Source organism: Haliotis asinina, chromosome 1 (assembly GCF_037392515.1).
Source record: "Haliotis asinina isolate JCU_RB_2024 chromosome 1, JCU_Hal_asi_v2, whole genome shotgun sequence".
NCBI classification, from domain to species: domain Eukaryota; kingdom Metazoa; phylum Mollusca; class Gastropoda; order Lepetellida; family Haliotidae; genus Haliotis; species Haliotis asinina.
The window spans coordinates 90089786-90110302 of record NC_090280.1 but is presented as its reverse complement, the minus strand read 5'-3'; the positions used below and the strand labels follow the sequence as shown (position 1 = coordinate 90110302).

Below are 20517 nucleotides of genomic sequence, written 5' to 3'. Positions count from 1 at the left end.
GGGAATATAACCCATGTTTTTGACGTGAACAGCGGACGCTTTAATCTTTAGGATATCACAGCGACGTACTCGTTTTTATGACTCAGTACGTAATCGTGATTTGATCAGGTACCTTCTCACATACAAGTTATACAACTCTATCCTTACCTGAAATGTTTTGAAATGAGTTCAGGGGTTAAGGGAAACAAAATCCCAGTAAACAGGCACAGTAATAAAGTTATCTATATAAATCCCGAAATGAAAATTAAGGTCAACTGCGATGAGATGCTTTTATTGCGCTGTTGATTGTCACACTTCATGTCAGAGTATATATAAAGTTAATGAAGACATATATGCTGTACACACATGTAGATGTCTTTGGAGAAAACGGTAGTTCTCCTGAAGAGTTAGCATTGATCGCATACTGACGTATATCAAGCTAGGCAGGCAAGCTTCAAATTATCTTCCTCTCTCATTCCCCTCCCTCTCCCCTTTTTCTCTCTCCCTATCCCCCTCTCTCATTCCCCATCCCTCCCTCCCTCTCTCTCTGCCGGAGTCCTCTGCTTCTAGTCTTCTGGTCCTCAAATCACGTCATTTTACCCGCTAAGGCTGTTTTGCCGTCGTCCAAACCTGTTCCAACTCTCTCCAGCCTAACCCTTCCTTCCTTTCTTTCCCGGACCGCTATACCAGCACTCTCACTGAATCGTCCTCTCCCGTCAGTGTACTTCCTTTTCCAACACTACAAGGTGTTCAGATCACACTAGCCACGTTAAGCCAGTATTCTCTGTAAACCAAGGCTAGTTATTTTAGTTTCTACCAGTTACATTTATGTCTACAGCACACATTGCTCACAAGGGGTACAAGTAATAACTTGGAACTAGTAATCACTTACATTTTTCAATAGTGCATTTGTGACCTTTTGTAATAAACTATTGGTTAGAAATATATCTCTGTCATAAACTCATTTCTCAATTCACACATCGCTTCTATTTCAGTGTGTATCTGAATGATAAGGGACAATCTTTCATCTTCTCCTCGTACAGTTTGTCAAACCATTCATTCTGGGCGACAGTGAACCAGTTCTTCCAGTCACCAATCTCACCTGAAAGAACAGGAACAATAATTAATACATAAGTCAAACTGTCAGACTGTACACTTTAGGATACGCTTCATACCGAAAATTATTACCAACAATACCACCCCCATCTATCATCTTTTAACAATCAAACTTTATCCTCGATTTCCTACAAGTTCCACCTGAACTGCCACAAAATCGAAGCGTGAAGATCCTGGTTAGAGCTGGTTTTCAGTAACCCATGCTGGTCATAAGAGATGACTAAAGGTTTCAGATGGAACTTTAAATGTCCATTACCTCAGCATTGTCAAACCGGATTAGAACGGGTCTTTAGCAAATCCATGTTTTTCGCAAGAGGCGACTAATTAGATCGGATGGTCAGGCTCGCTGACTTGGTTCACACATGCTATCGGTTTCCATATGTGTGGATCGAAGTTCATGTAGTTGAATGCTGGGCAGTCTGGTCCAGACTGGATTGTTTACAGACCGACGCCGTATAGCTGGAATGCTGGCAATGCTATGTGCTATGTTAAAGCACCAAACCAACCCGTCACGTAGTGGTAGACTCTATATAACTGAACCATCTTTGTAAGTTAGCATGTGATCTTCTCACGATGCTGGATGGGATAAACAAAACAGTCTGAATGATTCCATTTACTGGTTCGTTCTATGTACAATACAAACTCACCTTTTCTGTACACAATCTCAGAAAAGTTTGCTTTGATGTCCTTCATTGATCCGAAACTGCAGTGATCACACACTTCTTTCACGAACTCATCACTTCTGTCAGTTCCAAGGAAGTCTCGAATTTTCTTCACCTCACGGAAAACATCCTGTGAACAAACAGATGGTGAGCAGAACAAATGTCAACGTCGAAATGTGAGGACACGTATGCATGTAATTACAAGTTAAACACATTTAATAACACTCACTCTGAATGTACTGTTGATGTGTATGTGTTGGGAATGTATCCCGTAAAAATATGTATTAATTTTTAAGATAACAACTACGCTGTCAGTAAATATTAAATACACACATACCAACATGTATAAAGCACAAGTATCGAGTGTCAGCTGCTCAAAAGGGCTAGTGTGTGAGATAACTGGAATGATGAGTGTTAATACATCCTTATGTTGGGAATGTTTTGTGAAAAGGGAAAGTCCACGCTTGGCCATTCTTTGTGCATGTAATTTCAAACACAGATTTTTCACAGATCGAAATTTCATTTCATTTCATTTCATTTTTAAACTTTAACCAAATTCCCCACTGGAATTTCAATTTGTTTTGAAACAGCAAAGCAACAACCACGCCTATGTGAGTTAGTGATTATATTGCATTAAGCACAGTGAAAACAACAACAACAAAAAATGCATAATGACCATTAAGATGTCGACATCTGGATTCGAAACCCGATGTCCAGCGAAACGACATTGTACCGATATAATGGCCATAACTCGGAGGATGTGCACAAAGACATCATGGATGATTATTATAACATCCTGTTGTTGGTTGTTGGCTATCGTGGGTAGAACGTGTGCTCACCTCTTTCATGTCTTCATAGTTGAGTGTCAGTATGGGGACGTCAGTTGTCTTCTTCACCTCCTCCCAATCCTTCACATAGTCAAACCAGGATCCGTAGTCAACTGAAACAAGGTACTCAATATTGACATCCCAGAAAATGTAGGAGGCTAGCAAAAGCTCTTAGACACAGATGGCCATATATGTTCGTAAAGGATTAGAAATTACCTAGGTAGGGTCTAACGCCATTGTGAAGAGAAGCTTAGTTAAGTTTGGGCGTTTCGGGAACGCTGATGTCGCTCCATCTCAAAACCCTCGATAATGTGAATACTACTGATTAGCAAATCCATTCTCAACGATGATTTTGAATTCGAAACTGTGTAACCTGACTAAACCCACCAAGATTAGAATTGTGCTTAAATGAGTGAGTGAGTTTACATTTAAGCCCCGCTAAGCAGTATTCCCGTTATATGGTGGCGGTCAGTCAATAATCCAGTCTGGAAAAACATTCCAGTGATCAACAGTATGACCATCGACCTACGCAATTGGGATACGAGGGACGTGTTAAACAAATCAGCATGCCTGACTAAACGATACTTATGAGAGTCATAGGTTACTGAAGGTCAATTGTAACACGGATCTTCAGGGGTCGATTTATATCAACATCGAGGATACATCAATCCCGAGGGACCAGTGAACATTACTTTCTTTATTTATCTTACCGAACACCTCAATGTTAATGTTTAACTGTTTGAGGCATGGGTATCGGATGGATTGTACACTTCGGCCAACCCGTGTGAATCAAACGATTCGAATCCTGCATCTTGGTGTTTTTTCCAGCAGGTATTGTCTTAGTGAAGTCGCTGCGGTGTAATTCCTCCTCTTAATATTCACACGGACTGCATCTGAACGTTTTTCAAAATGTATTTATTGGAATGCAAGTCAAATCTCCTTTGTCCCTCTTCCAACGATTTGCATTCGCAAAACATTGGCACTTTTCGTGCATCACACGTGATTCAATTTTATTCGAGATGGGGAAGTACTACCACGAAGTACCGAATGAGTTGCCTTTGGCAGCGGGGTACAATGAAAAGTACCTCGCTTGTAAGTAGGGTACATTGAAAGTAATAGAAGAGCACTTAGCCAATCAGAAAACGACATTTATGTGTGAGGTAAGATAAGTAAATGTATGTTGTGTTGTCAAAGAAGGAAAACTTACACCTCCCCTCCAATGAGGGTCGGACGAAATTCTTCCACTCTCCAGAGTACTTGTAAATCATCGGCAGCTTCTTCACAAAGTTGTAGAATGAAACGGTCACGTCCTTGGGATTCCGAGTCACGTACAGAATCCTAGGTTTCTTTTCTTTAACCTGCTTTGGCAGTTCGCTGAACAGCAAATGAGTATTGAGGACTCTAGGAGACGGAAGATCTTTATATTCATCTTCATTAATAAATTCCATCATAGCAGTCCCTTTGCTGATGTCATCACGGTCGAGTTTTCCCGCCACCAGCAGGCGAGTCATCTCCCAAATCCAGTGAGTACCTAGAAAGTAAGACCATATTTAGGGTTCATGCAAAAGATTGTCTTCTCGAAACCGCGACTTCCTACTACTTCCTACATGTCACTAAGTGGTCATGCCGTGAAAAAATGAAATGCGTAACCAATATTGGGTTACAAAAACAAAACAAAACAAAACAAAAGTAACATTAAAAAAACTCAATCCATACACCAGACTGTCTGATTTTGGCTGACATCGACAATGACATAATGATATGCTAGGATTGCATGTATGGTATACTTACTGTTTACACTGCGCTACTCTGAAGATCTCTAGAAGTTCATATTAAATACACAACTCGGCAATACGTTATTGTGAGGCTGTATGCGAGGACACGTTGTGTTATAATGTGTCATGGTGCGTTATGGTTACATTATGTCATAGTTATGACTCTATGAGGTCACTGGGTTTCACTGTAGATCAGGGGTGTCACAATCTGTCACAATCTGTTGTGGCTGGATTATGTCATAGTATGGTCTTATGAGGTCACAGAATGTCACTGTATGAGTGGATGTGTCATAATGTGTCACTGTGCGTTATGTCTGTATCATGTCATAATATGGCTCTATGAGGTCACAGAGCGTCATTATTTGCCTGAATGAGGTTAGGGCTGTTACTATCTATTACACTCCATTGTGGTTGTATTGTGTAATACTATGATTCTATGAGATCACTGAGTGTCACTATTTGACTGAATGAGGTCATGAGGTGTCCCAATCATAAAATCACGGTGGTTCGATAATGTGTGTAATGTGTAACTTTATAAAGTCGGGATGAGTCACGGTCAGTAATGTTTGTAATATGTCACTGTATAAAGTCGGGCTATTTCACTACCAGTAATGTTTGTAACATGTCACTGTATAAAGTCGGGGTGTTTCACGGCCAGTAATGTTTGTAGTATGTCACTGTATAAAGTCGGGGTATTTCACTGTCAGTAATGTATGTAATATATCACTATACAAAAGTCAGGATGTGTCACGGTCTGTGATGCTATATTATTTGAGGTGTGATAAAACTATTAATAACTTCACTCTTAAGAATATTCCACTCATATGGTGACGTGCGTGAGTGTGTATGTATGGCTGCTTGTACTAGCCCAGGCTTACGCTGGCTTTATGCTGCTAAGTCATTGAGATACTATGCTACAGCTAAGTATGCATACTCCGCTCAGACTACTCATTGCAGTGACTCTGAGACGGCCAGTCCTTATTATACCTATTAATGCCGAGGGCTAGGATCCAACAAGTTACACATCTTAACGTCGTGTGATATGACGCTTCCGGCCCGCTATCTCACTAATTCACTATTATACTATTCACATTCCTTCACATACCTGATTTAGGGAAGGCACACACAAGAATGTCGTCAGAACGCATTTCAACAGACGGTAAAGTCTCCAGTGCAGTAGCAGGAAACATGGGGTACTTCCGGCCATTGAAGCTTATCAGCGTCACCTCATCCCCACCATCATCGGGTACACGTATCTCCATGGTTCTCTCCTTCAACCTAACAATCGTGTCGGACGCGACTTGAATCTGAAACTAAAGATGTTGTATGTACTGTATTGGAGGGTTGCTTGAAATGGGAAATTGATCTCGAAACGGCGGTTAGTTTGTACAGGCGAGGTGCTTTACCTGTGCACCAGTCCATATGACGTGTCGGGTTAGTACAAACCGTTAACATGGTGTGATGTTGAGGTACTTATTTTTGAGATGTTTCAGTGTATTTGCTGTGACAAATATTAAAAGGAGAAACTACAGTCCGCATGGTTCTTGTCATCTGATCTCCTGAAAGCTGCATGATGTGATGTTCTGGTTCATTGAGATCATATAGTCCGCATGGTATGACTTTCTATTTTATTGAGATCCCACGTTCTAATCCACATGGTGTGGCTTACTAGTTCACTGAGATCGTACAGGATGCATGCTATGACATTTTAGTTCATTGAGATCTTACAGCCCTCATGGAGTGACTCTCTAGTTTATTGAGATCATACAGTCATATCGTTAGTTGAAGACCTAGTCCACTGAGTTCCTACAGTCCCCATGTTTCGCTCTGGTTCATTGGAATCCTACAGTCTGCATGATGTGATGTTTTAGCTGATGGAGATCACAACCTACATGGCGTATCTCTCTGTTTTTGTTTTGAGATCATACCGCTCTTGTTATTTGATGTTCTCGTCCACTGACCTCCTTCAGTCGACAGGGTGTGACTTACTAATTCATTGAGATCTCACAGGCCGCATGGTGTAAGTTTCTAGCTCATTGAGATCCTACAGTCCTTGTTATTTGACGTTCCAGTCTACTGAACTCCCACAGGCCACGTGTGACTTACTAATTCATTGAGATCATACCGTCTGCATTATATGACTTTCTATTTCACTGAGATCCTACGGTCCACGTGATGCCACTCAGCAAAACAAAACTTCGTTTCCGGGCACCGGAAACCTAACGGAAAAAAAATGGTACTTATGTTTCAGTTAGTTATGTTTCAGTTTCTGTACATTTGCTTCAAGTTTCCGGAAAATGGAAACTCACAAGTTACCCACAATCCAGTAAGACTCCAGTGAGTTTCCGTAACCCAGATTACAGTAGGGGCTCCAATGAGTTTCCTTGAGCCAGATTCAAAACAGACCCGTGAAGGGTCGGGGTAGAATAGGTCTTCAAGAGCACATGTTTGCCATAAAAGGCGACTCTGCTTGTCGTAAGAGGCGACTAATGGGATCGGGTGGTCAGACGTCCCAATTGCGCAGATCGTTGCTCATGCTGTTGATAACTGGGCTGACTGGTCCAGGCTCAAGTATTTACAGACCGCCGCCATATAGCTGTAAGATTGCAGAATGCGGCGTAAAACGAAACTCACTCATTTATTTTACAAAACATTTATTAACATTTCACATAGGTCAGCTTCAAAAACAGTTTTATCACACAAAACACATAACGAAAGTAGGATTTGATCCTCCGCATAAAATTAAGCCTTTGCACATACTGTGTCTGCCCTTAAACATTCGAGATGTTGAGTTTGAAATGGACATTTCATGAATATAACGAGACACACTTACTCGTTTGTAGAAGACTCGACGGTCCACTGCTCTGAGGCAACTCAACACTTGTCCTTGTCACTGTCACGTCTACGAACTGTTTATCATTGCGTGCGGATCAACACTGGAACACACACTGCCCAACTGTTGCATAGGGTTGTGCTGTGGTAAACATCCGGCAAGTAGGTCAGATCAGTTACACTCGTTTTAAACCAGTTTGCCAGCTGCGATAACGTTTACGATCAGGGTTTGAATCACTAATAGTGGTGGGCGAGCATGGATGGTCCCAACGACAACGAGTTCCTATGTAATATCAGATTTTTGTTTACTGTGAAACTGTGTTCATAAGCTAGCTTTAAACATGTACCCACTCGGGTAAGATCCATATATTCAGATGGACATGAATTAAGCACCACCAAAAATAATTGTCGATTTTAACAAAAAGGGATCAAAACAGAGAAGTCAAACAGTTATAATTATATCTACATACAATTTAGAAATTCACTCAAATGCATGCTTTTCATACTAAAGATCTGTCGTGGTACAAGCGACTCAGGGGTATAAAAAACTGAAATGAAGTGTTGTCATTGCTTTCTTATCGACGCATCAATAAGTGAAGAGTGCGGAAATTGAACTTTTCTGGACATGCCGTGGCGTAGGCTTTCTGAAAGAGACCCAAAAGATTTCAGATCATTGGTATGCGTGCAGTCGGTTTGTCTTGTCGCAGCAAAAGTTCCAGACTGAATACCAATCACACTGTTATTAGTCGCCTTGTAAGGAAACATACGGCCACTGGTTATGTCAAGGATCGTCTGCGATCAGGAAGGCCGAGAAATACCACTCCCCGTGATGACCGTGCCCTAGTTCGTTCGCCTAGTGAGACGCAGGTCCATGACCAATGGCAGAGATCTCAGAGAACAATCTAGAGTGGGTGTTGTTCGTCTCTCAACCAGCACCATCCGAAGGAGGCTCAGATCCGCTGGACTCGCTGATAGATACAACGTTTGGCGTGGTGTAATCAACGGCAAAACCACAATCTGAGGACATGGCGCAGGATCCATTGGTCCAGTGAAAGCTGTTTTCTTCTTCGTGTTACTGATGGCCGTTAGCGAGTTTGGAGAAGGAGTAATGAGGCTTATCAACAGCGGATGATCCATGCAGTTGAACCCTTTGGCGGTGTCTCTGTAATGGTGTGGGGGAGTTTCTCCTATGACTGTAAGCTGAATCTTTTCACTATTCAAGGGACACTCAATGGTCAGTGATACCTACATAAAGTACTGGAAGCTGCTGTTGTCCCGCATTTGGTAATCACCCCCTCGCCAGTCGGCCAGTATTTATGGACGATAATGCTAGTCCCCATCGTTCCAGAGCTGTTATCGTATACTTACCTTGGCCTGCGAGAAGCCCTGATCTCAACCCAACTGACCATGGGGCGTCAAGTTCAAATTAGAGATCCACCTGTTCAAAATCTATAGGAATTAGCCCAGGCTCTTCATGAGGAATGGTAGAGGCTTCCACTGATGCGCACTCTGCGCTTGCTTTCCAGCATGAGGAGGAGGGTTGCAGCAGTTATCCGTGCGAGGAAAGGATACACCATTACTATTGGTTTAGGTTTGAACAGTGAACGTTTTTGAGAACTTTGTGTACGTTGGACCACAGACATTTTCTGTTTCACCATAGTTTTGGACATGATTATTGATAACGTTTTAGTGCCCCCATATGACCGTCAATAAATTACAGACGAAAGTAGCAGCAGTGTTGGTAGTTAATGGATTGACACTGTAGATGGTTCAATTAACGAAATTATAACCATGTGTTTGGTTTCCACATCATGAATGACCAGAGTGTTGTGTTAAACACAATCTTATAACATGAAAATTGGTTGTGCTTAATTAATGTTCATGTTTATACTTTTGAAGTCGTTGAGCAATGTGTTCATGTGATTGCAATATATACCCTTTTCTCGTCCTGCTGGAAAATATTTGCTACGAATAGACATGAATATGAAATTTAACTTTGATATTTCTGCAGTATCATGTCAGGAGACCTCATCATCATGATGATAGGATATTTATGTAGCGCACATATCCAGGCAGCTGCTACATGCTCAAGGCACTTGAGTGTTCCCTTGATCTTTTCTCTGGCATTCATTTAACCAGCTCAAATCGCTTGGACGTATGCAACTCATGCAACCTGTTAGCCTCGTCCTCGCAAGGTACCCATTCGCAGCTGGATGGACTGGAACACCTAGTTACAGTAGTTTGACCGATGATACTGCGCGTAACTACACCTGCAACTAGGTGTTCGTGTGCCCAACATCTAGTCACCCAACATCTAGTCACCCACCATCTAGTCACCCACCATCGGATGAATTCTTTTAAGTGCACAATGCTGTGTACTGCCCACTACGGGTTGTGACCCTGTAAGTAACGTTGGGTCCAACGTTTTTACACTCGGTCACAAGTGGGGATAAATCCAGGCACATTTCAGTTACAAGCCGGCCCCTTAGACTCCTAGCCAACCACGCCACCTGTGCGCAATCGTCTTTGGGGTGACAAGCGAACGTTTTAACTGCGGGGTTTAACCACTGCCCCGTCAACACATGAACTCTTCTTTTCAATGAAGTGACGCGTGTTATGTTTGAGCGGCACCATGTGGTCATGGTACAAGGACAACTGTACACGTAAATACACGTAACAAAGCCCTTTCCTTATTCACCAGATATCAGAAAGTTATACAGTTTTATACCGATTATATCATAAACATGTATTTGTGAATGAGCGGGTTTGGGTTTTCGCCACTTTTAGCAACATTCCAGCAATATCACGGAGGGGAAACTCAGAAATGTGCTTCACACACAGTGCCCATGTGGGGAATATAACCCATGATTTTGACGTGAACAGCGGACGCTTTAATCTTTAGGATATTAGGAATGTTTTGAAATGAGTTCAGGAGTCAAGGGAAACAAAATCCCAGTAAACAGACACAGCAATAAAGTTATCTAAATAAATCCCGAAATGAAAATTAAGGTCAACTGCGATGCGATGCTTTTATTGCGCTGTTGATTGTCACACTTCATTTCAGAGTATATATAAAGTTAATGAAGAAATGTATACTGTACACACATGTAGATGTCTTTGGAGAAAACGGTAGTTCTCCTGAAGAGTTAGCACTGATCACATACTGACGCATATCAAGGCATGTTTGAAACGTACTGTATACCATAGGTCATATGACTAGCAGGCAAAGCTTCAAATTATTTGTGTTCCTTTCATTGTGCACCCGTTGTGTTACCTTGACCGTCCTTCTAATTGCCCTCACTACCCCATTCTGCATGCCACCAGTCCTTATATATTCCTTCTCCCCATGTGTCTCTCTATCTCTCCCTATCTGTGTGACTCTGTGTCGCTCCCCCCATCCCTCCCTCTCCCTGTCGCTCTCTTTCACGCTCTCCCTCTGTCCCTCAGCCCCTCTGCTCTGTCTTGCTCTTTTCCTATGTGTCCATTTCTGGTGTCCCTTGACGTCATGTTAGTGGAATATTTCTAAAAGCAGTGCAAAATCTCGCTCACTCAGATTCTCTAACACTGCTCCTCTCTCTGCCCCTCCCTCTCCCTTTTCTCTCTTTCCCTCACTCTCTCTTTCTCCCTTCCTCTCTCATTCCCCTCCCTCTCCCTTTTTCTCTCTCCCTCTCCCCTCTCTCATTTCCCCTCCCTCCCCCCCCTCTCTCTCTCTGCTGGAGTCCACTGCTTCTAGTCTTCTGGTCCTCTAATCACGTCATTTTATGCGCTAAGGCTGTTTTGCCGTCGTCCAAACCTGTTCCAAATCTCTCCAGTCTAACCCTTCCTTTCTTTCTTTCCCGGACCGCTATACCAGCACTCTCACTGCCTCGTCCTCTCCCGTCAGTGTACTTCCTTTTCCAACACTACAAGGTGTTCAGATCACACTAGCAACGTTAAGCCAGTATTCTCTGTAAACCAAGGCTAGTTATTTTAGTTTCTACCAGTTACATTTATGTCTACAGCACACATTGCTCACAAGGGGTACAAGTAATAACTTGGAACTAGTAATCACTTACATTTTTTCAATAGTGCATTTGTGACCTTTTGTAGTAAACTTTTGGTTAGAAATATATCTCTGTCATAAACTCATTTCTCAATTCACACATCGCTTCTATTTCAGTGTGTATCTGAATGTTAAGGGACAATCTTTCATCTTCTCCTCGTACAGTTTGTCAAACCATTCATTCTGGGCGACAGTGAACCAGTTCTTCCAGTCACCAATCTCACCTGAAAGAACAGGAACAATAATTAATGCATAAGTCAAACTGTCAGACTGTACACTTTAAGATACGCTTCATACCGAAAATTATTACCAACAATACCACCTCCATCTATCATCTTTTAACAATCAAACTTTATCCTCGATTTCCTACAAGTTCCACCTGAACTGCCACAAAATCGAAACGTGAAGATCCTGGTTAGAACTGGTTTTCAGCAACCCATGCTGGTCATAAGAGATGACTAAAGGGTTCGGATGGAACTTTGAATGTCCATTACCTCAGCATAGTCAAACCGGATTAGAACGGGTCTTTAGCAAATCCATGTTTATCGCAAGAGGCGACTAATTAGATCGGATGGACAGGCTCGCTGACTTGGTTGACACATGCCATGGGTTTCCATATGCGTGGATCGAAGTTCCTGTAGATGAATGCTGGGCAGTCTGATCCATGCTGGATTGTTTACAGACGACGGCGTATAGGTGGAATGCTGGCAAAGCTATGTGCTATGTTAAAGAACCAAACCAACCCGTCACGTAGTGGTAGACTCTATATAACTGAACCATCTTTGTAAGTTAGTGTGTGATCTTCTCTCGATGCTGGATGGGATAAACAAAACAGTCTGAAAGATTCCATATACTGGTTCGTTCTATGTACAATACAAACTCACCTTTTCTGTACACAATCTCAGAAAAGTTTGCTTTGATGTCCTTCATTGATCCGAAACTGCAGTGATCACACACTTCTTTCACGAACTCATCACTTCTGTCAGTTCCAAGGAAGTCTCGAATTTTCTTCACCTCACGGAAAACATCCTGTGAACAAACAGATAGTGAGAAGAACAAATGTCAACGTCGAAATGTGAGGACACGTATGAGTGTAATTACAAGTTAAACACATTTAATAACACTCACTCTGAATGTACTGTTGATGTGTATGTGTTGGGAATGTATCCCGTAAAAATGTGTATTAATTTTTAAGATAACAACTACGCTGTCAGTAAATATTAAATACACACATACAGCATGTATAATGCACAAGTATCGAGTGTCAGCTGCTCAAAAGGGCTAGTGTGTGAGATAACTGGAATGATGAGTGTTAATACATCCTTATGTTGGGAATGTTTTGTGAAAAGGGAAAGTCCACGCTTGGCCATTCTCTGTGCAAGTAATTTCAAACACAGATTTTCTTTGGCTATTACCTAAGGGGATACCTGGTCACTACAGATCGATATTTCATTTCATTTCATTTTTAAACATTAACCAAATTCCCCACTGGAATTTTAAATTGCTTGGAAACAGCAAAGCAACAACCACGCCTATGTGAGTTAGTGATTATGTTGCATTAAGCACAGTGAAAACAAACAACAACAAAAAATGCATAATGACCATTAAGATGTCGACATCTGCATACGAAACCCGATGTCCAGCGAAACGACATTGTACCGATATAATGGCCATAACTCGGAGGATGGCAAAAAGACATCATGGATGATTATTATAACATCCTGTTGTTGGTTGTTGGCTATCATGGGTAGAACGTGTACATCGGTCTTGCTCACCTCTTTCATGTCCTCATAGTTGAGTGTCAGTATGGGGACGTCAGTTGTCTTCTTCACCTCCTCCCAGTCCTTCACATAGTCAAACCAGGATCCGTAGTCAACTGAAACAAGGTACATATCATTGACGTCACAACAACTCAGGTACAGGTTGAAGAGTCAAAGAGTAGGGTCTAACGCCACTGTGAAGAGAAGCTTAGTTAAGTTTGGGCGCTTCGGCAACGCTGATGTCACTCCATCTCAAAACCCTCGATAATGTGAATACTACTGATTAGCAAATCCATTCTCAACGATGATTTTGAATTCGAAACTGTGTAACCTGACTAAACCCACCAAGATTAGAATTGTGCTTAAATGAGTGAGTGAGTTTACATTTAAGCCCCGCTAAGCAGTATTCCCGTTATATGGTGGCGGTCAGTCAATAATCCAGTCTGGAAAAACATTCCAGTGATCAACAGTATGACCATCGACCTACGCAGTTGGGATACGAGGGACGTGTTAAACAAATCAGCATGCCTGATTAAACGATACTTATGAGAGTCATAGGTTACTGAAGGTCAATTGTAACACGGATCTTCAGGGGTCGATTTATATCAACATCGAGGATACATCAATCCCGAGGGACCAGTGAACATTACTTTATTTTTTTATCTTACCGAACACCTCAATGTTAATGTTTAACTGTTTGAGGCATGGGTATCGGATGGATTGTACACTTCGGCCAACCCGTGTGAATCAAACGATTCGAATCCTGCATCTTGGTGTTTTTCCAGCAGGTATTGTCTTAGTGAAGTCGCTGCGGTGTAATTCCCCCTCTTAATATTCACAGGGACTGCATCTGAACGTTTTTCAAAATGTATTTATTGGAATGCAAGTCAAATCTCCCTTGTCCCTCTTCCAACGATTTGCATTCGCAAAACATCGGCACTTTTCGTACATCACACGTGATTCAATTTTATTCGAGATGGGGAAGTACTACCACGAAGTACCGAATGAGTTGCCTTTGGCAGCGGGGTACAATGAAAAGTACCTCGCTTGTAAGTAGGGTACATCGAATGTAATAGAAGAGCACTTAGCCAATCAGAAAACGACATTTATGTGTGAGGTAAGATAAGTAAATGTATGTTGTGTTGTCAAAGAAGGAAAACTTACACCTCCCCTCCAATGAGGGTCGGACGAAATTCTTCCACTCTCCAGAGTACTTGTAAAACATCGGCAGCTTCTTCACAAAGTTGTAGAATGAAACGGTCACGTCCTTGGGATTCCGAGTCACGTACAGAATCCTAGGTTTCTTTTCTTTAACCTGCTTTGGCAGTTCCCTGAACAACAAATGAGTATTGAGGACTCTAGGAGACGGAAGATCTTTATATTCATCTTCATTAATAAATTCCATCATAGCAGTCCCTTTGCTGATGTCATCACGGTCGAGTTTTCCCGCCACCAGCAGGCGAGTCATCTCCCAAATCCAGTGAGTACCTAGAAAGTAAGACCATATTTAGGGTTCATGCAAAAGATTGTCTTCTCGAAACCGCGACTTCCTACTACTTTTTGCACATGCCGATGTCACTAAGTGGTCATGCCGTGAAAAAATTAAATGTGTAACCAGTGTTGGGTTTAAACAAAAAGTAACATTAAAGCAACTCAATCCATACACCAGACTGTCAGATTTTGGCTGACATCGACGATGACGTAATGATATGTTAGGGTTGCATGTATGGTATACTTACTGTTTACATTACGCTACTCTGAAGATCTGCAGCACTTCATATTAAATACACAACGCGGCAATACGTTATTGTGAGGCTGTATGTGAGGACACGTTGTGTTATAATGTGTCGTGGTCCGTTATGGTTACATTATGTCATAGTATGACTCTGTGAGGTCACTGGGTTTCACTGTAGATCAGGGGTGTCACAATCTGTCAAAATCTGTTGTGGCTGGATTATGTCATAGTTTGGTCTTATGAGGTCACAGAATGTCACTGTATGTGTGGATGTATGGTTGCGGGTGGCATAATTTGTCACTGTGCGTTATGTCTGTATCATCTCATAATATGGCTCTATGAGGTCACGGGGCGTCATTATTTGACTGAATGAGGTTAAGGCTGTTACTATCTATTACACTCCATTGTGGTTGTATTGTGTAATACTATGATTCTATGAGATCACTGAGTGTCACTATTTGACTGAATGAGGTCATGAGGTATCCCAATCATAAAATCACGGTGGTTCGATAATGTATGTAATGTGTAACTTTATAAAGTCGGGATGATTCACGGTCAGTAATGTATGTCATGTGTAACGTTATAAAGTCGGGGTGTTTCACTGCCAGTAATGTTTGTAATATGTCACTGTATAACGTCGGGGTGTTTCACTGTCAGTAATGTATGTAATATGTCACTGTCCAAAGTCACGATCTGTGATGCATGCATTATTTGACGTGTGATAAAACTATTAATAACTTCACTCTTAAGAATATTCCACTCATATGGTGACGTGCGTGAGTGTGTATGTATGGCTGCTTGTACTAGCCCAGACTTACGCTGGCTTTATGCTGCTAAGTCATTGAGATACTATGCTACAGCTAAGCATGCATACTCCGCTCAGACTACTCATTGCAGTGACTCTGAGCCGACCAGTCCTTATTATACCTATTAATGCCGAGGGCTAGGGTCCAACAAGTTACACATCTTAACGTCGTGTGATATGACGCTTCCGGCCCGCTATCTCACTAATTCACTATTATACTATTCACATTCCTTCACATACCTGATTTAGGGAAGGCACACACAAGAATGTCGTCAGAACGCATTTCAACAGACGGTAAAGTCTCCAGTGCAGTAGCAGGAAACATGGGGTACTTCCGGCCATTGAAGCTTATCAGCGTCAACTCATCCCCACCATCATCGGGTACACGTATCTCCATGGTTCTCTCCTTCAACCTAACAATCGTGTCGGACGCGACTTGAATCTGAAACTAAAGATGTTGTACGTACTGTATTGGAGGATTGCTTGAAATGGGAAATTGATCTCGAAACGGCGGTTAGTTGTTACAGGCGAGGTGCTTTACCTGTGCACCAGTCCATATGACGTGTCGGGTTAGTACAAACCGTTAACATGGTGTGGTGTTAAGGTACTTATTTTTGAGATGTTTCAGTGTATTTGCTGTGACAAATATTAAAAGGAGAAACTACAGTCCCCATGGTGTACGTTCTTGTCATCTGAGCTCCTGAAAGCTGCCTGATGTGATGTTCTGGTTCATTGAGATCATATAGTCCGCATGGTATGACTTTCTATTTTATTGAGATCCCACGGTCCTTTTTATTTGACGTTCTAATCCACATGGTGTGGCTTACTAGTTCACTGAGATCGTACAGGATGCATGCTATGACATTCTAGTTCATTGAGATCTTACAGCCCTCATGGTGTGACTCTCTAGTTTATTGAGATCATACAGTCCCTTACAGTTACTTGAAGACCTAGTCCACTGAGATCCTACAGTCCTCATGTGTCGACATGGGTCATTGCAGTCCTACAGTCTGCATGATGTATTGTTTTAGCTCATGGAGATCACAAACTACATAGCGTATTTCTCTGGGTTATTGAGATCATACCGCTCTTGTTATTTGACGTTCTTGTCCACTGAGCTCCTTCAGTCGACAGGGTGTGACTTACTAATTCATTGAGATCTCACAGGCCGCATGGTGTAAGTTTCTAGCTCATTGAGATCCTACAGTCCTTGTTATTTGACGTTCCAGTCTACAGAGCCCCCACAGGCCACGTGTGACTTACTAATTCATTGAGATCATACAGTCTGCATTATGTGACTTTCTATTTCACTGAGATCCTACGGTCCACGTGATGCCACTCAGCAAAATAAAAAAAGTCTTCGTTTCCGGACACCGGAAACCTAACGGAAACGAAATGAAACTTATGTTTCAGTTAGGTTTCCGGATAGTTTCTATACATTTGCTTCAAGTTTCCGGAAAATGGAAACTTACAAGTTACCCACAATCCCACAATCCGGTAAGGCGCCAGTGAGTTTCCGTAAACCAGATTACAGTAGGGGCTCCAGTGAGTTTCCTTGAGCCAGATTCAAAACAGACCCGTGAAGGGCCGGGGTAGAATAGGTCTTCAGCAGCCCATACTTGCCACAAAATGCGACTCTGCTTGTCGTAAGAGGCGACTAATGGGATCGGGTGGTCAGACGTCCCAATTGCGCAGATCGTTGCTCATGCTGTTGATAACCGGGCTGACTGGTCCAGACTCAAGTATTTACAGACCGCCGCCATATAGCTGTAAGATTGCAGAATGCGGCGTAAAACGAAACCCACTCATTCATTTTACAAAACATTTATTAACATTTCACATAGGTCAGCTTCAAAAACAGTTTTATCACACAAAACACATATCGAAAGTAGGATTTAATCCTCCGCATAAAATTAAGCCTTTGTACATACTGTGTCTACCCTTAAACATTCGAGATGTTGAGTTTGAAATGGACATTTCATGAATATAACGAGACACACTTACTCGTTTGTAGAAGACTCGACGGACCACTGCTCTGAGGCAACTCAACACTTGTCCTTGTCACTGTCACGTCTACGAACTGTTTATCATTGCGTGCGGATCAACACTGGGACACACACTGCCCAACTGTCGCATAGGGTTGTGGTTCGGTAAACATCCGGCAAGTAGGTCAGATCAATTACATTCGTTTTAAACCAGTTTGCCAGCTGCGATAACGTTTACGATCAGGGTTTGAATCACTAATAGTGGTGGGCGAGCATGGATGGTCCCAACGGCAACGAGTTCCGATTTAATATCAGATTTTTGTTTACTGTGAAACTGCGTTCATAAGCTAGCCTTAAACATGTACCCACTCGGGTAAGATCCATATATTCAGATGGACATTAATTAAGCACCACCAAAAATAATTGTCGATTTTAACAAAAAAGGGATCAAAACAGAGAAGTCAAACAGTTATAATTATATCTACATACAGTTTAGAAATTCACTCAAATGCATGCTTTTCATATTAAAGATCTGTCGTGGTACAAGCGACTCAGGGGTATACAAAGCTGAAATGAAGTGTTGTCATTGCTTTCTTATCGACGTATCAATAAGTGAATAGTGCGGAAATTGAACTTTTCTGGACATGCCGAGGCGTAGGCTTTCTGAAAGAAACCCAACAGATTTCAGATCATTGGTATGCGTGCAGTCGGTTTGTCTTGTCGCAGCAAAAGTTCCAGACTGAATACCAATCACACTGTTATTATTCGCCTTGTAAGGAAACATACGGCCACTGGTTATGTCAAGGATCGTCCGTGATCAGGAGGGCCGAGAAATACCACTCCCCGTGATGACCGTGCCCTAGTTCGTTCGCCTAGTGAGACGCAGGTCCATGACCAATGGCAGAGATCTCAGAGAACAATCTAGAGTGGGTGTTGTTCGTCTCTCAACCAGCACCATCCGAAGGAGGCTCAGGTCCGCTGGACTCGCTGATAGATACAACGTTTGGCGTGGTGTAATCAACGGCAAAACCACAATCTGAGGACATGGCGCAGGATCCATTGGTCCAGTGAAAGCTGTTTTCTTCTTCGTGTTACTGATGGCCGTTGGCGAGTTTGGAGAAGGAGTAATGAGGCTTATCAACAGCGGATGATCCATGCAGTTGAACCCTTTGGCGGTGTCTCTGTAATGGTGTGGGGGAGTTTCTCCTATGACTGTAAGCTGAATCTTTTCACTATTCAAGGGACACTCAATGGTCAGTGATACCTACATAAAGTACTGGAAGCTGCTGTTGTCCCGCATTTGATAACCACCCCCTCGCCAGTCGGCCAGTATTTATGGACGATAATGCTAGTCGTTCCAGAGCTGTTATCGTATACTTACCTTGGCCTGCGAGAAGCCCTGATCTCAACCCAACTGACCATGGGGCGTCAAGTTCAAATTAGACATCCACCTGTTCAAAATCTATAGGAATTAGCCCAGGCTCTTCATGAGGAATGGTAGAGGCTTCCACTGATGCGCATTCTGCGTTTGCTTTCCAGCATGAGGAGGAGGGTTGCAGCAGTTATCCGTGCGAGGGAAGGATACACCAATACTGATGTCACCATTACTATTGGCTTAGGTTTGAACAGTGAACGTTTTTGAGAACTTTGTGTACGTTGCACCACAGACATTTTCTGTTTCACCATAGTTTTGGACATGATTATTGATAACGTTTTAGTGCCCCCATATGACCGTCAATAAATTACAGACGAAAGTATCAGCAGTGTTGATAGTTGATGGATGGTTCAGTTAACGAAATTATAACCATGTGTTTGGTTTCCACATCATGAATGACCAGAGTGTTGTGTTAAACACAATCTTAAAAGATGAAAATGGGTTGTGCTTAATTAATGTTCATGTTTATACTTTTGAAGTCGTTGAGAAATGTGTTCATGTGATTGCAATATATACCCTTTTCTCGTCCTGCTGGAAAATATTTGCTACGAATAGACATGAATATGAAATTTAACTTTGATATTTCTGCAGTATCATGTCAGGAGACCTCATCATCATGATGATAGGATATTTATGTAGCGCACATATCCAGGCAGCTGCTACATGCTCAAGGCACTTGAGTGTTCCCTTGATCAACTGATGTCTTTTTTTCTGGCATTCATTTAACCAGCTCAAATCGCTTGGACGTATGCAACTCATGCAACTTGTTAGCCTCGTCCTCGCAAGGTACCCATTCGCAGCTGGATGGACTGGAACACCTAGTTACAGTAGTTTGACCGATGATACTGCGCGTAACTATACCCGCAACTAGGTGTTCGTGTGCCCAACATCTAGTCACCCACCATCGGATGAATTCTTTTAAGTGCACAATGCTGTGTACTGCCCACTACGGGTTGTGACCCTGTAAGTAACGTTGGGTCCAACGTTTTTACACTCGGTCACAAGTGGGGATAAATCCAGGCACATTTCAGTTACAAGCCGGCCCCTTAGACTCCTAGCCAACCACGCCACCTGTGCGCAATCGTCTTTGGGGTGACGAGCGAACGTTTTAACTGCGGGGTTAAACCACTGCCCCGTCAACACATGAACTCTTCTTTTCAATGAAGTGACGCGTGTTATGTTTCAGCGGCACCATGTGGTCATGGTACAAGGACAACTGTACACGTAAATACACGTAACAAAGCCCTTTCCTTATTCACCAGATATCAGAAAGTTATACAGTTTTATACCGATTATATCATAAACATGTATTTGTGAATGAGCGGGTTTGGGTTTTCGCCACTTTTAGCAACATTCCAGCAATATCACGGAGGGGAAACTCAGAAATGTGCTTCACACACAGTGCCCATGTGGGGAATATAACCCATGTTTTCGACGTGAACAGCGGACGCTTTAATCTTTAGGATATTAGGAATGTTTTCAAATGAGTTCAGGAGTCAAGGGAAACAAAATCCCAGTAAACAGACACAGCAATAAAGTTATCTAAATAAATCCCGAAATGAAA

At 42.3% G+C, this 20517-nt stretch overlaps 2 protein-coding genes across 3 annotated transcripts; both read right to left on the bottom strand.

Annotated features, from left to right (window-relative positions):
- Positions 1-255: 255 nt before the first annotated feature.
- Positions 256-7360, bottom strand: LOC137284130 (sulfotransferase 1A1-like). 2 transcript variants are annotated; one of them, XM_067815813.1, is made up of 6 exons: positions 7193-7360; positions 5465-5672; positions 3792-4115; positions 2597-2697; positions 1743-1887; positions 256-1081 (listed from the first exon to the last, which is right to left on the bottom strand). In XM_067815813.1, exons 2-6 carry the CDS (start codon positions 5619-5621, stop codon positions 966-968), a joined length of 843 nt encoding a protein of 280 aa, XP_067671914.1. In that variant the 5' UTR covers positions 5622-5672; positions 7193-7360; the 3' UTR covers positions 256-965. The 2 variants fall into 2 exon arrangements, with proteins under 2 accessions (XP_067671914.1, XP_067671923.1); XM_067815822.1 differs by having other exon boundaries at positions 256-763; positions 7193-7359.
- A 3558-nt stretch (positions 7361-10918) lies between these two features.
- Positions 10919-17556, bottom strand: LOC137284119 (sulfotransferase 1A1-like). The gene is made up of 6 exons (XM_067815802.1): positions 17538-17556; positions 15774-15981; positions 14158-14481; positions 13009-13109; positions 12118-12262; positions 10919-11457 (listed from the first exon to the last, which is right to left on the bottom strand). The coding sequence occupies exons 2-6, from the start codon at positions 15928-15930 to the stop codon at positions 11342-11344; spliced, it is 843 nt and encodes a 280-aa protein (XP_067671903.1). The 5' UTR covers positions 15931-15981; positions 17538-17556; the 3' UTR covers positions 10919-11341.
- Positions 17557-20517: the final 2961 nt, after the last annotated feature.